This window comes from Schistocerca piceifrons, chromosome 4 (genome assembly GCF_021461385.2).
Source record: "Schistocerca piceifrons isolate TAMUIC-IGC-003096 chromosome 4, iqSchPice1.1, whole genome shotgun sequence".
Classification (NCBI taxonomy): domain Eukaryota; kingdom Metazoa; phylum Arthropoda; class Insecta; order Orthoptera; family Acrididae; genus Schistocerca; species Schistocerca piceifrons.
Genome location: NC_060141.1, coordinates 3,250,336 through 3,265,159, shown reverse-complemented (window position 1 = coordinate 3,265,159; position 14,824 = coordinate 3,250,336). Strand labels below are relative to the sequence as shown.

At 39.5% G+C, this 14,824-nt stretch overlaps 1 protein-coding gene across 5 annotated transcripts in view; it reads right to left on the bottom strand.

The window, feature by feature from the left end:
• Positions 1-5,515: 5,515 nt before the first annotated feature.
• Positions 5,516-14,824, bottom strand: part of LOC124795474 — a 66,222-nt gene continuing 56,913 nt past the window's right edge. For 3 of the 5 annotated variants that reach the window (XM_047259509.1, XM_047259505.1, XM_047259506.1), the window contains 2 exons: positions 6,633-6,699; positions 5,517-6,545 (listed from right to left, as the gene is read on the bottom strand). In XM_047259509.1, coding sequence (XP_047115465.1) covers positions 6,161-6,545; positions 6,633-6,699 — 452 coding nt within the window. In that variant the 3' untranslated portion in view covers positions 5,517-6,160. Of the gene's footprint in view, positions 6,546-6,632; positions 6,700-14,824 lie in introns of all 5 variants that reach the window. The other 2 variants (XM_047259510.1, XM_047259508.1) reach the window with 1 other exon arrangement.

The window sequence follows — 14,824 nt, the reverse complement described above, 5'->3', positions numbered from 1 at the left end:
TTCTACTAGTTCTAGACTCTGTTATGAGAAGAGCAGGAGACGAGGAATCCAGTGGGCGATCCACGAACGTCTGGAGGATTTGGATTTTGCAGACGACATAGTTTTATTAGCTCCAAGGCTGACTGATATGCAAGCTAAATTAAACTTGCTGAAAGAAGAAGCAGAGACTGCTGGCCTCAAGATAAATATAGGCAAAACAAAGGAAATGAGAGTAAATTCAAGGAACATGGCGGTGTAATTGTTAGTAGGTTAGCAGTGGGTGGATACTGTCAACTCATTCCTGTATCTGGGTAGTATAGTGGCGGAAGATGGTGGAGCTGGAGATGACTTGAAAAACCGCATTAAAAAAGGCAAAAGCTGCTTTCATACAATTGTATCCAATATGGAAAAATAGAAATATCACGTACAAAACAAAAATCCGTATTTTTAATACAAATGTGAAGGCTGTTCTTCTGTACGCCAGTGAAAGCTGGAAAATGGATAAAAAAATAACATCCTAGTTACAAAGCTTCATAAATAGATGTCTTCGACGCATCATGAATATCTGGTGGTCAGAAAAAATATGTAATGAGGAGCTCTGGCGAATTACAAACCAGATACCTATAGAAGACCAGATACGAGAGAGAAAGTGGGGATGGTTGGGGCACACCCTGAGAAAACCAGATGGAGCCATCGAGAAAAAAGCATTGGAATGGAATCCCCAGGAAACAAGGAAGAGAGGAAGACCAAGGAGCACATGGAAGAGGACAGTGGAAGGGGAAGCAAAAAGAGTTGGCAAGACCTGGGCAGAATTGAGGCAAATGGCCAAAGACAGAGATGGATGGCAAGTTCTCCTGGATGCCCTATGGCCCCATAGGGGCCACAGGAATTAAGTCAAGTAAGTAAAGTCAGGGATTTCACTTCTGGAGGCAGTTGATTGTACATTTTTAGGGCGACTGTTGGAAAGCTGTCTTGTGTACTTGATAGTCGACACCTTGGCACTTCAATGTTCCTCTTACAGCGAGTGTCATGATTATGTGTTTCTTGTCTTATGCTAAAATTCCTTTGATTTTCTTTTATACAAATGAGGCAGAAAAACACATACTGGCTAAAAGCAGTCATTATGCCTAGCCTGGTCAAAATAGGCTTACAGTGGTCCAGTCTTTCGCTAGAGAATATGATCCTGATGGCTTTTTTTTTTTTTTTTTTTTTGTAATTGCAACACATCTTTAGAGCCTGAGGAGTGTCCCCACAACAACAGTCCATAGCTAATGTTGCTGTGGAAGAGTGCATGGTAGACTATTGTGAGAAACTGATCAGCTATTACCCTCTTCAGCTTCCTCAGTAGGTATATCACACGAGAAAGTTTGGTGCATACATATGCAGTGTGATCATTCATGGAGAGTTTACTGTCAATCTTGAAGCCCAGTAGTCTGACAGTCTCCATGTTTTCTTGCTCTTCAATGTTGGTTAGACTGCATATCAAATGTTGGTTTTTTTCTTCATTGATCTTCATTTTATTTATGATGAACCATTATTTTATTTCTTCAAACATCAAATTTGATGCACCAAGAGCTTCTGCAGCTGTATGTCCTTTGGCAATAAGGGTGGTGTCATCTGCAAACTGCAACATTTGACTATTACAGCTCGTATCATTGACATATATGAGGAATAGGAAAGGTCCAAAGACTGATCCTTGAGGAACTCCATGTTCCAGTTTTTGTTCAAGAGAAGTTGCTCTGTGCACTGATACTACCTGCTTTCGGTTTTCCAAATAAGATTGGAGTGTTGATAGAACAACACCTCCAACACCATAGCATCTTAACTTGGCTATTAGTGTTGTGTGTGAGAAGCAGTCAAAGGCTTTGCTGAGGTCACAGTGTGTCAGTGACACACACACTCACTCACTCACTCTCTCTCTCTTTTCAAAACTCTGTCGAATCGTTTTTAATACGTCCAGTGTGGCTGCCACTGTTGATCTCCCTTTGCAGAATCCGTGCTGTGTGTTTTGGAATAAGTTGTTTTCCTCAAAGTAATGCAGTGCCTGGCAGTGCATCACAGACTCAGTAACTTTGGCTAGCACTGGTACCACTGAGATTGGTCTGAAGCTGGAAACCTCGCATGGATCCCCCTTCTTATATATAGGTACTGTGCGCGCCAGTTTAAGGAAGTCTGGGAAAACACCAGAAGATAGACATTAAATGGGTGTCACTAAATCAAAGCTCAGATATTGAAGACCACAGAGCTTTCACATTAATTACAATAATGAGGGGGTCGACTTGATACTTCCTCGTAATTTCTTGTCACATTAATTACAATAATGAGAGGGTCGACTTGATACTTCCTCGTAATTTCTACAAGAAATTTAAGTACAGTCGGGTTTTACATATTAAGGCCCACACATGTTACAGTATTTAAGGAACTGCTGATTAGTTTATCACAGCTTTTCTGGGATCCCAGTATTTTCACGGGTAAAATATGGTAGGGTTAAGTAGGAACCGACAACATTCTCGGAATAACAACACTTCAAACATTGTATTGTAAATTGCCAGCCTGACAGTTGACTGCAAAATATTTGGAACAATCATGAAGATGATATCAGACAGAAATCCAGTGCTAAATTTCTATACAGTCACCAAGTAAGCTACGTATGTTTCCAAGCTTGTATTGTCAAATTTCGTTCTTAAGGCTTATTTAAACTAGCAAGTTGTTCAACAATATTTAAAAAATTTGTGGTATTTAGGCGCAGTTATTTTAAAATGTAAAAGGTTAAAATGAGTACAGAGTAAAAAATGCCGACCACTAGCACCATGCTGGTCAGAGCAGGTACGGACTTCGAGTCCTCCAATATAGAGCTCAGCAACTACTTGTGTCCTTTCAGTTTTCCTGAACTGTACTCTTAGTACAGTAACTGGTGGGGAGCAAATACATCTTTGTCCTTTTTTTTTTACTGCCTTTTCGCATTGTTTCATCTGATAAGAGTGACCTTTTTTTTGCATAAAGGGATCCATCACTTCATTTTACTGCATAAACTTTAAAGCGACCAAGGCAGCTGGATTCAATAGTAAGTGTCATATACTGATCTGCAATGACCACTCAGTAGCACATCTGGAACTTTCTTTTTACAACACCAAGGACACCAGCAGATGGTAGATAAGAGTGCCTCATAATACGGAATTAGTGGCAGATTTGATCAGATCTGGTACTGTCTGTTAAGATCAATAATGTTCTTATAACCAGGAACTGTGTGAATGCAACTTTTGCCTTGGCATATGTTGCCAAAGAAGTAGAGTTCCCTTACGTTTTTGGAGACCATGTTCTCAGTGTTATAGTATAGAAAGACACACACTTTATTACAATCTTTCTCACCTTGACATTCATGACAACAACAACACACATCTTCATCTGTATTATGTGGTGTATCTCAAAGTTAAAAACCCACAACGGCCCAAGGGAGGGGGGGGGGGGGGGGGGGGAGAAAAAAAATAGACAAAAGGGTCTTCACTAGGAAATGTGGAAGTGGGAGGTTCTGTATCTAATCAACAGACAGAGCCAAACAATCATCATTGTCTTTGCAAATTTTGGCTTCTTTTTCATTGGAATGTTAAACTTACAAACCCATCTTTGAAGGGTAAACATTGTTTGTAATACCTCTCAGTAAAAGCCTTTGTCTCATTCCGATCTATGCAATGTATGGCTCAAATAAACCAAAACTAACAAAATCTGCATTTTCAGTTTTTGAGGAGTTATATTTTAGTAATAAGTGATTCAGTTCATAGTGAGGGTCCTAGAAGGATGTGTTTGACGGTAGTTGCCGACATTTGTGCCCTGGAATTGGCAGACTGTATATACTCAAAAAAGGGTCGTTTAGTTTTATCGCCTTAGGGCTGATACAATATACATAAAGAATGTATGCCACCATTTCCACACTGCTGGCGCCAACCCCAAGTGTTACAGTGCTCCATTCAGATCTTCAGTTCTGGTACACTGCTCTTTCTCTCATCATGAAGACTCACAAGGTTTCCAGTGATTTTTTCATTTCAAATGACCTAAGTGTTTCCTGTTCTGTCTAGGAATACACATGAACTGATAACTACTTATAAAGTGGTTACACATTTCTCCTGATCATACAGCAGATGTTGCGTGAGTTAGCTAATCGCAGGTGTGCTGTTTCCACATTGCTGAGTAACTGTGACGGATGCTCTATGGAAAAGACTTTTCTTGTGAACTTTGCTGTAGCTTTTTTTCCATTTACAGGAACATTAAGAAAAGCTGTTTCTTTCTGTGGTCTTCTTTTGATCACTGAGTGGGTAGACCTAATGCAGTCTTAGCAGAGAATGCTGTCACTCTTTTCTCCATAATGTAGCATGGATAAGGCACAAACAATTCTACAATATTAGGAAAAAAGAGTGCTACTCACCATGAAGATGACACGTCGAGTTGCTGACAGGCACAATGAAAATACTGTTACACATTTAGCTTTTGGCCAAAACCTTCTTCAGAAAAGAAACCCCACCTGCGCTCGCTCTCTCTCTCTCTCTCTCTCTCTCTCTCTCTCTCTCTCTCTCACTCACACACACACACACACACACACACACACACACACACACACACACACACACCCACCCACCTCAAGCACACATGACCGCCCTCTGGTAGCTCAGACTGGAATGCCAAACCTTCTGATTTAAAAGATCTTCCACTCCTTCATGAAACTTATGAGAGGACAGTACAGAACGTAGTTGGAGCTAGAAGATGTTTAACTGACTGATAGTAGCTTCAAGGATGTGACAGTTTGATTCACTCATAGACAAAAATTGTTGTCAATGAAAATTACCGATTGCATATTTCTTCACTTTACTAATTTTTACTGTTAGCTCTGCCTTCCTTAGAGCATGCAAATGTCCAAGTGATTTTTTTTGGGAAGGAGTGGGGGGGGGGGGGGGGGCAGTATCTGTATGCACCGCCCCCCCCCCCCCCCCAACTGAGTCTTCCAACATCTCACACAATGGTTGCACTTTTCCATTATACATATGGATTTCTCATCTATAATAGTTGCACCCATACCTATAATTGGTGTGTCAAACTCCATCAAATGTTATTCTTTTCCCATCCTGGTGCTGGAATACAATGTGTTATAAGCATAGCAGTTTTCACTGTGATATAGCTTAATAATATCCAAGAGAGCAACATTAGCTCATTGCTAAATAATGAAATAAAGTGCTTATTTCAAAATAAAAGAACAGCCTGAGCAGGAATACAACTTCCTTTAAGTACACGATTTGCGCTCAGATTGCGTAGTTGGTGGTGCACTGTTAAGGAAATGCAGGGATCTAGGTCCGGGTGTCATGCCAGTGCACGGTTTTAAGTTGTTAAGTTACATATAGCCGTGAAATAAGATTTCATCATTGTTTTTCTTTTAATAAAAAAATATTTGCAAAGGACTGAAAACTATTTTCGCAAATTATAACATGAAAATGTGAATGTGTATCAGCATGCATTATTTTAAGGTCATACATCCACTGTAACAAAAGGTTTTTGACAATACCAGCTTATACACAATTTATTTTATTTTAATTGTACAGCTTATCACATTAATAACATGTGAAGACATTACAGAAGGAGAAGCAAGGAAAAAATTAACATGGACAATAAAATGGATTTATATGTAACACATTGAGTATTATCAGTATTACAAGTCACTTTTAATGACAAGTTCTTGATTAAATGCTACCAAATCCAAAGAATTGAAATTTCATCAATGCTGGATGAACAGGATATGACTGGATGAAATTTTTTACGAAGTGATTAGTTATCTGGCTTTTCTAAAGAGCATCTGTCCACTGAGTCGATCAAAACAATAAGCCATTTCTGACAATAATTTTAAAAAATCCATGCCACATTTTGTATGAAAACTGCCCTAACGAAATAAGGAAACTACCAGTTGATATGTCATTTCTTTTGAAACACAATCCCATGGTGAAAAAATTTAACAAATGGTTGAAGCACACCTAATAAATCAAAGTGTACTTCAGTCTGATATCTAGGCAATATACTGACTTAGGGAAACATTTGTGTAAGAATATGAAATGTTCCAACAAAGTTTTCAACAGGAGGTCTCGGATTTTGGCTTAAATTTACAATTATATTCATCTTCAACTAACTCTTTCTCTCTGCTTAACTACTTGGACACATTTTCCGTAACCGAGTAACATTCTGGATGATATTTTGCCTCGTGAGCAATTAGACTGTTCTTAAAAAGAAACATTTCTCCACATGATGAACATGGAAAGGCTTTTTCATCCGATTTCTCACAGTTAAAATCAAAATGAAAACCATATGGTTCAAAACTAAAATCTTTAGCATCAGACAAATGGGATGCAAAACTATCTATTTCATTTGTTTCAGCTGACTCCACAAGTGAGATATTGTTGGTTGTTTCAATCGGCAGTTGGCTGTTAGCATTCTCCGGTACTGCAGTGATGGCACTGACTGTTGCCATTTCTTCGTCAGTAGAAGTAGCTGACCCAGTGAAGGTCTCCCTGACAGAAACTTCTCCAGAACTTCTACAAAAAAAAGGTCTCTGTCAATAGTGGTTTCTTTCTTACTACAATATATAAATTCAACAATTTATCACAATGAACATTACTTACAGGGAGGCTGGTTTCGGAAGTATTTTGCGCAATATTTTAGCCTGCAGTGATGGCTGATTTAACATATCTGTAATGATATAAATAAAACAGTGTACATCAAACACAGAATTACCTTTAAATCCCACTTTATTAAGTTTTTACAGAGAGGGTACTACATGCATTAAACAAAAAATTTTAATTCCACATGTGTTTCATACTGTAGATTACACACACACACACACACACACACACACACACACACACACACACACACACAAACAAACAGCTACACAGCCCTGGCCCTTCAGTTCAACTGTCTGAGAACTGTTTGATATCTTCTCTTCACTTGGTTGTAGGAGTTAATGATGCGAAACACAACTGGCATCCAAATTCATTAAGACACAGAAGAAGAAATTATGCATGTGCAGAGCAGCTCTCAGAACCGGATGAAAATAGTACTCGTAGTGTCCCCTGCAGCGAGACAAATACGGGACCTTCCGTATGTGTGTGGCATGGGCAATGGCTGTGCTGCTGAGCATTGCTGTGGCTCGTGGCTAAAACCTGAATTAAATTTCTGTAAAGTGCTGCATCACACTTGTAATTGGAGACTCTTATTTGTCTCATTTTGATTTAATGGTGACCAGGGTGGATTCCCGAGAAACAACCAAAGACGATGACTTCTCTTCAGGTAACTTTTATTCTGTGTACCAACTGGAACAACTGTTGACTGCTTTTTCTTCAACAGGCTTTGTGCCATTAGTTTACAGAAGGATATGAAAAAATAGTACTGCAATGCTGTCACTGATTATGTCAAGTTTTAAAGTGAGGGGTCTGTTCAAAAAATTCTGGAACATTCATAATTTCGAGCCATTGGTGTGTTGGAGCGAAATGCTGTTGGCATCCCTGAACATGTCTGTGTTTAATGTGCAACTACTGGAAGTTAATTGTGTATGTCTGTTAGTTATTGTTCAGTGCTGTATTGAGTAGCACGTTTTTTACAGACACACATCAAATGACACAGCAAGCCTACCGTGATGAGTGCTTAAGCCATAGTCAGTGTTACAAATGGTCCACAGGTTTTAAAAATGGCCAGACAGAAGTTAAAGACGACCCTTGTTCAGGATGCCCTTTGACATCCTCCGATGAGCCTCGTGTCAGAAACATCAACGAAATTGTGCGTGCCAATCGAAGACTGACTGTCAAAGAGATTGCAGAAGAATGTAAAATTTCAGTTCGAACACGTCACAAAATCCTTGCACAACATCTTGGAATGCAATGTGTTGCTGCCAAATCTGTAACATCAATTGTGGAGGAGAGTATTTAGAAAAGACCATACACAAAGGTAAGTGCAGGAAAGTTATGTGGAAAAAGTTCCAGAATTTTTTGAACACATCTCATATGTTATGTTAGATCAGCTTGGACATTAGTAACAGTTACATAATCTTCTAGAAATTATCATTATTGAATTCTACTACTCAACTTTGCATCACTTTTTACGGAACTTCTCTGACTGGCATAAGATATTTTGTATTCCAAAAGATTTCTTTTAATATATTGCAAGTTATGATACATACAGTGTTGGACATACACTATGGAATCAAAAGTATCCGGACACCCCCAAAAACATATGTTTTTCATATTAGGTGCATTGTGCTGCCACCTACTGGCACGTACTCCATATCAGCGACCTCAGTAGTCATTAGACATCATGAGAGAGCAGAATGGGGCACCTCCACGGAACTCACGGACTTTGAACGTGGTCAGCTGATTGGGTGTCACTTGTATCATACGTCTGTGTGTGAGATATCCACACTCCTAAGCATCCCTAGGTCCACTGTTTCTGATGTGATAGTGTAGGGGAAATGGGAAGGGACACATACAGCACAAAAGTGTCCAGGCCAACCTTGTCTGTTGACTGACAGAGACTGCCAACAGTTGAAGATGGTCATAATGTGTAACAGGCACACATCTATCCAGACCATCACACAGGAATTCCAAACTGCATCAGGATCCACTGCAAGTACTACAACAGTTAGGCGGGTGGTGAAAAAACTTGGATTTCATGGTCGAGCAGCTGCTCATAAGCCACACATCACGCTGGTAAATGCCAAATGATGCCTTACTTGGTGTAAGGAGCATATACATTGGACGACTGAACAGTGAAAAAATGTTGTGTGGAGTGACAAATCACAGTACACAATGTGGCGATTCAATGGCAGGGTGTGGGTATGGTGAATGATCAGTGAACGTCATCTGCCAGCGTGTGTAATGCCAACAGTAAAATTCGGAGGCGGTGGTGTTATGGTGTGACTATGTTTTTCGTGGAGGGGGCTAGCACTCCTTGTTGTTTTGTGTGGCACTATCACAGCACGGGCCTACACTGACGTCTTAAGCACCTTCTTACTTCCCATTGTTGAAGAGCAATTTGGGGATGGCGACTGCATCTTTCAACATAATCGAGCAGCTGTTCATAATGCACAACCTGTGGCGGAGTGGTTACATGACAATAAAATCCGTGTAATGAAATGGCATGCACAGAGTCCTGACCTGATTCCTATAGAACACTATTGGGATGTTTTGGAATGCTGACTTCATGCCAGGCCTCACTGACTGACATTGATACCTCTCCTCAGTGCAGCACTCCTGGGGCTGCCATTCCCCAAGAAACCTTTCAGCACCTGATTGAATGTATGCCTGCAAGAGTGGAAGCTGTCATCAAGGCTATGGGTGGGGCAGCACCACATTGAATTCCAGCATTACTGATGGAGGGCTCCACAAACTTGTAAGTCATTTTCAGCCAGGTATCTGGATACTTTTGATCACATAGTGTAGCAAAGCTATTATAACTGGAATATAGAAATTAATATTGAACACTATTTTACATTCCACTAAACATTAAGATGACATGCAGTTCATTAAGAAATAAATAGTGTATGAAAACAGCATGATGTAGCAAGCTGAATGAATCCTATGTTCTGTATATGTAAGATAATTAAGATGATTTTTTTTTTTTGGTCATCTGTCTACTGACTGGTTTGATGCGGCCTGCCACAAATTCCTTTCCTGTGCTAACCTCTTCATCCCAGAGTAGCACTTGCAACCTACGTCCTCAATTATTTGCTTGACGTATTCCAATCTCTGTCTTCTTCTACAGTTTTTGCCCTCTACAGCTCCCTCTAGTACCATGGAAGTCATTCCCTCATGTCTTAGCAGATGTCCTATCATCCTGTTCCTTCTCCTTATCAGTGTTTTCCACATATTCCTTTCCTCTCCGATTCTGCGTAGAACCTCCTCATTCCTTACCTTATCAGTCCACCTAATTTTCAACATTCGTCTATAGCACCACATCTCAAATGCTTCGATTTTCTCCTTTTCCGGTTTTCCCACAGTCCATGTTTCACTACCATACAATGCTGTACTCCAGACGTACATCCTCAGAAATGTCTTCCTCAAATTAAGGCCGGTATTTGATATTAGTAGACTTCTCTTGGCCAGAAATGCCTTTTTTGCCATAGCGAGTCTGCTTTTGATGTCCTCCTTGCTCCGTCCGTCATTGGTTATTTTACTGCCTAGGTAGCAGAATTCCTTACCTTCATTGACTTCGTGACCATCAATCCTGATGTTAAGTTTCTCGCTGTTCTCATTTCTACTACTTCTCATTACCTTCGTCTTTCTCCGATTTACTCTCAAACCATACTGTGTACTCATTAGACTGTTCATTCCGTTCAGCAGATCATTTAATTCTTCTTCACTTTCACTCAAGATAGCAATGTCATCAGCGAATCATATCATTGATATCCTTTCCCCTTGTACTTTAATTACACTCCTGAACCTTTCTTTTATTTCCATCATTGCTTCCTCGATGTACAGATTGAAGAGTAGGGGCGAAAGGCTACAGCCTTGTCTTACACCCTTCTTAATATGAGCACTTCGTTCTTGATCGTCCACTCTTATTATTCCCTCTTGGTTGTTGTACATATTGTATATGACCCGTCTCTCCCTATAGCTTACCCCTACTTTTTTCAGAATCTCGAACAGCTTGCACCATTTTATACTGTCGAACACTTTTTCCAGGTCGACAAATCCTATGAAAGTGTCTTGATTTTTCTTTAGCCTTGCTTCCATTACTAGCCGTAACGTCAGAATTGCCTCTCTCGTCCCTTTACTTTTCCTAAAGCCAAACTGACAATCACCTAGCACATTCTCAATTTTCTTTTCCATTCTTCTGTATATTATTCTTGTGAGCAGCTTCGATGCATGAGCTGTTAAGCTGATTGTGCGATAATTCTCGCACTTGTCAGCTCTTGCAGTCTTCGGAATTGTGTGGATGATGCTTTTCCGAAAGTCAGATGGTATGTCGCCAGACTCATATATTCTACACACCAACGTGAATAGTCGATCTAAAAGTATGTAAAATATCTAAAACGTTTCCAGTTGAATAGTGAAAAGTTAAATTCACAGATGGCACCTTGGATTTACACTCCATATTACAGCCTTGCTGTCAAGCCAATTCCTGATTTTGAGGTAACTTGTCTCCTCCTTGTGTAAAAGATATTACTTCCACCAGTAAGTAGCATTTGTACTTAGGGTTTTTGTCGCCAGTGTCATGACGGTAAAAATTCTTCTGAGTGCTGTACTGCATCATCGTACAAAATATTTTTAATTAAAAACTATAAAACTGACTTTTTGACCATATTACAGAGGCCTTGCTCAGGCAAGACTGGATAAATGGCAGCTTATCTTGAAGCTTCAAGCTGATTTGCTGTAGCATAAGAAGAGTTTGTAGTTTTGCAAGCTGCAGTTTCCAGTAGTGATGTTGGAGCTAGACAGGAAGACTGGATTACATTCAAGACTTCCAAATCATTAATAAGATCCACAAGATATTGTAAGTCTGATAGCTTCAGTCTAGCTTTCTCCAGCAGCTTCAAGGTTTGGAGATCACGGATAAAAGCATTCATTCATTACAAGAAGTTCAGAATCAGTCTGATAGTACAGGGCATAAAGTGCAAGGTAAGTAAGGGAGGAAAAAGTTTAAGACGACTGAGGTCTTATTCCTGGGTAGTAATACATGGAGGGGAGTGCCATAACTGGCACATAAAATTTTGGGAAGTAATTGAAATTATTAAGCCAAGTGAAGGGCCCAGCAATGTCACCTGTGGTTTAGGACCTTTGAAGAAGGATCTTGGAAGAAGAGAGAACATAATAATAGGAGGACGTGCAGGTAACAGTTTAGACTGTAGCCTCAATTATACAATTGAGGATGATATCAAGGCCAATGGTGAGAGTGTTGTTCATGCTAGTGGGAAGATGATGTCAGTCTTTGAGAGTTTGATAACATCTGGATGAAGCATTCTGAGGAATGCACTAATTCAGAGCTTGAAAAATTGCTCAGGGCAGAGAGAGACCTTCACATATCAGTGTGACTGATGCATCACCCCTCACTAGATCACACTGTATAAGTCATTGTGCACACCTGAATGCTTCTGGTAAGAAGCTATTTGCACGACTGACTGCCTAATGCTTCCAGTGTGACCAATGCAGTGTCCCTCTTATCCTACTGCTTTCGAATGTGTCCCATTGAATTTTTTCAGAATTATTCTTCTTACAAAGAACTTTAGAATAAACATAGTGACAGAAAGAAAAAAAAAACAACAACTTACTAAGTGTTAATTTTCTGTCATGTAGTACTGACTAAGGGCATCTAGAGTCAATAATGTCCAGTTTTGGATTATTTAACAGTAAAATTCTGTACAAGGCTTGAAGGACATGGTGCAACTCTCACTGACAATTTGTTTTCAGATCCAACAACTAGTAGAGGTGTAGCAGTCAGACCAGTAATCAATGGTTTATTGACCCACGGTGGACAAATGTTAACACTAAAATATGCTGTCCAGTTAGGTATATATCACAAAAGAAGAATATAGTATTGCAGAATCATAAACAGTGAAATGAATACCATGTTTACAGAAAGAATACTATGAAGGAATTTATAGAGCAACAGTGTGGGCAGAAAATGTAACTTTTTCTTAAATATATTCCAACAGCATTTTGAGTCTTTGTTTTCCTCAAGAACAAACAAGGCTAAAATAAAACAGAATCAAGTATAAGAGATGCATAAATCCTTAGATTAAAGTATGTTGTGTTAGGAAGAAAGACATCTATCTAACTCAGCAGACAAACTGTAGTCAGGAGTTCAAACTCCATTACCTTGTGTATCATAAAACTTCACAATTTCTGTAAGTCCATGCCCTAGGCTCAAATACATAAATAAAACCCTGAGCAAAAACAATCTAGAACACTATTAAAAACATAGTGACCCAAACGAAACAAACCCCAGAATATTGCTCTGGCAGAAATGGCCACCAAATTCAACATTACTTATTCACAGTGGAAGGAAATATTGCACTCACAATAAACAACTAAATGCAGGGCCTGTTAAAACAATGCATGCACCATTAACAGACATTAGTTTAAGAAATATAATGTACATGCAGATTAGAAAATTCATTACATAATTAAAAGAAACTAATTGTGCTGGCCATGATGGTGTTTATAGAAGAATATTAAAATGTTCTGTCGACTTGATGTGATCTTAATATTCCTTGTAATCAATCAGTGACCATGGGCACATTTTCCATCTGCAATACTAGATACACTCAAACCATCCCTAAAATTACAGACCTGTTGTTGTTGTGGTTGTGGTTGTTGTCATTGTGATCTTCAGTCCAGAGACTGGTTTGATGCAGCTCTCCATGCTATTGTATCCTGTGCAAGCTTCTGCATCTCCCACTACCTACTGCAACTTACACTCTTCTGAATCTGCTTTGTGTATTCATCTCTTTGTCTCCCCCTACGATTTTTACCCTCCACGCTGCCCTCCAATACTAAATTGGTGATCCCTTGATGCCTCAGAACATGTCCTACCACCTGATCCCTTCTTCTAGTCAAGTTGTGCTACAACTCCTCTTCTCCCCAATTCTATTCAATACCTCCTCATTAGCTATGTGATCTACCCATGTAATCTTCAGCATTCTTCTGTAGGACCACATTTCGAAAGCTTCTATTCTCTTCTTGTCCAAACTATTTACTGTCCATGTTTCACTTCCATATATGGCTACACTCTATACAAATACTTTCAGAAACGACTTCCTGACACTTAAATCTATACTCGATGTTAACAAATTTCTCTTCTTCAGAAACGCTTTGCTTGCCATTGCCAGTCTACATTTTATATCTTCTCTACTTCGACCATCATCAGTTATTTTGCTCCCCAAATAGCAAAACTCCTTTACTACTTTAGGTGTCTCATTTCCTAATCTAATTCCCTCAGCATCACCCGACTTAATTCGACCACATTCCATTATCCTCGTTTTGTTTTTGTTGATGTTCATCTTATATCCTCCTTTCAAGACACTGTCCATTCCGTTCAACTGCTCTTCCACGTCCTTTGTTGTCTCTGACAGAATTACAATGTCATTGGCAAACCTCAATGTTTTTATTTCTTCTCCATGGATTTTAATACCTACTCCGAATTTTTCTTTTCTTTCCTTTACTGCTTGCTCAATATACAGATTGAATAACATCGGGGGTAGGCTACAACCCTGTCTAACTCCCTTCCCAACCACTGCTTCCCTTTCATGCCCCTCGACTCTTGTAACTGCTCTCTGGTTTCTGTACAAATTGTAAATAGCCTTTCGCTCCCTGTATTTTGCCCCTGCCACCTTCAGAATTTGAATGAGAGTATTCCAGTCAATATTATCAAAAGCTTTCTCCAAGTCTGCAAATGCTAGAAACATAGGTTTGCCTTTCCTTAATCTAGCTTCTAAGATAAGTCGTAGGGTCAGCATTGCCTCATGTGTTCCAACATTTCTACAGAATCCAAATTGATCTTCCCCAAGGTTGGCTTCTACCACTTTTTCCATACGTCTGTAAAGAATTCGCGTTAGTATTTTGCAGCCGTGATTTATTAAACTGAGAGTTTGGTAATTATCACATCTGTCAACACCTGATTTCTTTGGGTTTGGAATTATTATATTTTTCTTGAAGTCTGAGGGTATTTCGCCTGTCTCATACATGTTGCTCACCAGATGGTAGAGTTTTGTCAGAGCTGGCTCTCCCAAGGCTATCAGTAGTTCTAATGGAATGTTGTCTACTCCCGGGGCCTTGTTTCGACTTAGGTCTTTCAGTGCTCTGTCAAACTCTTCACGCAGTAT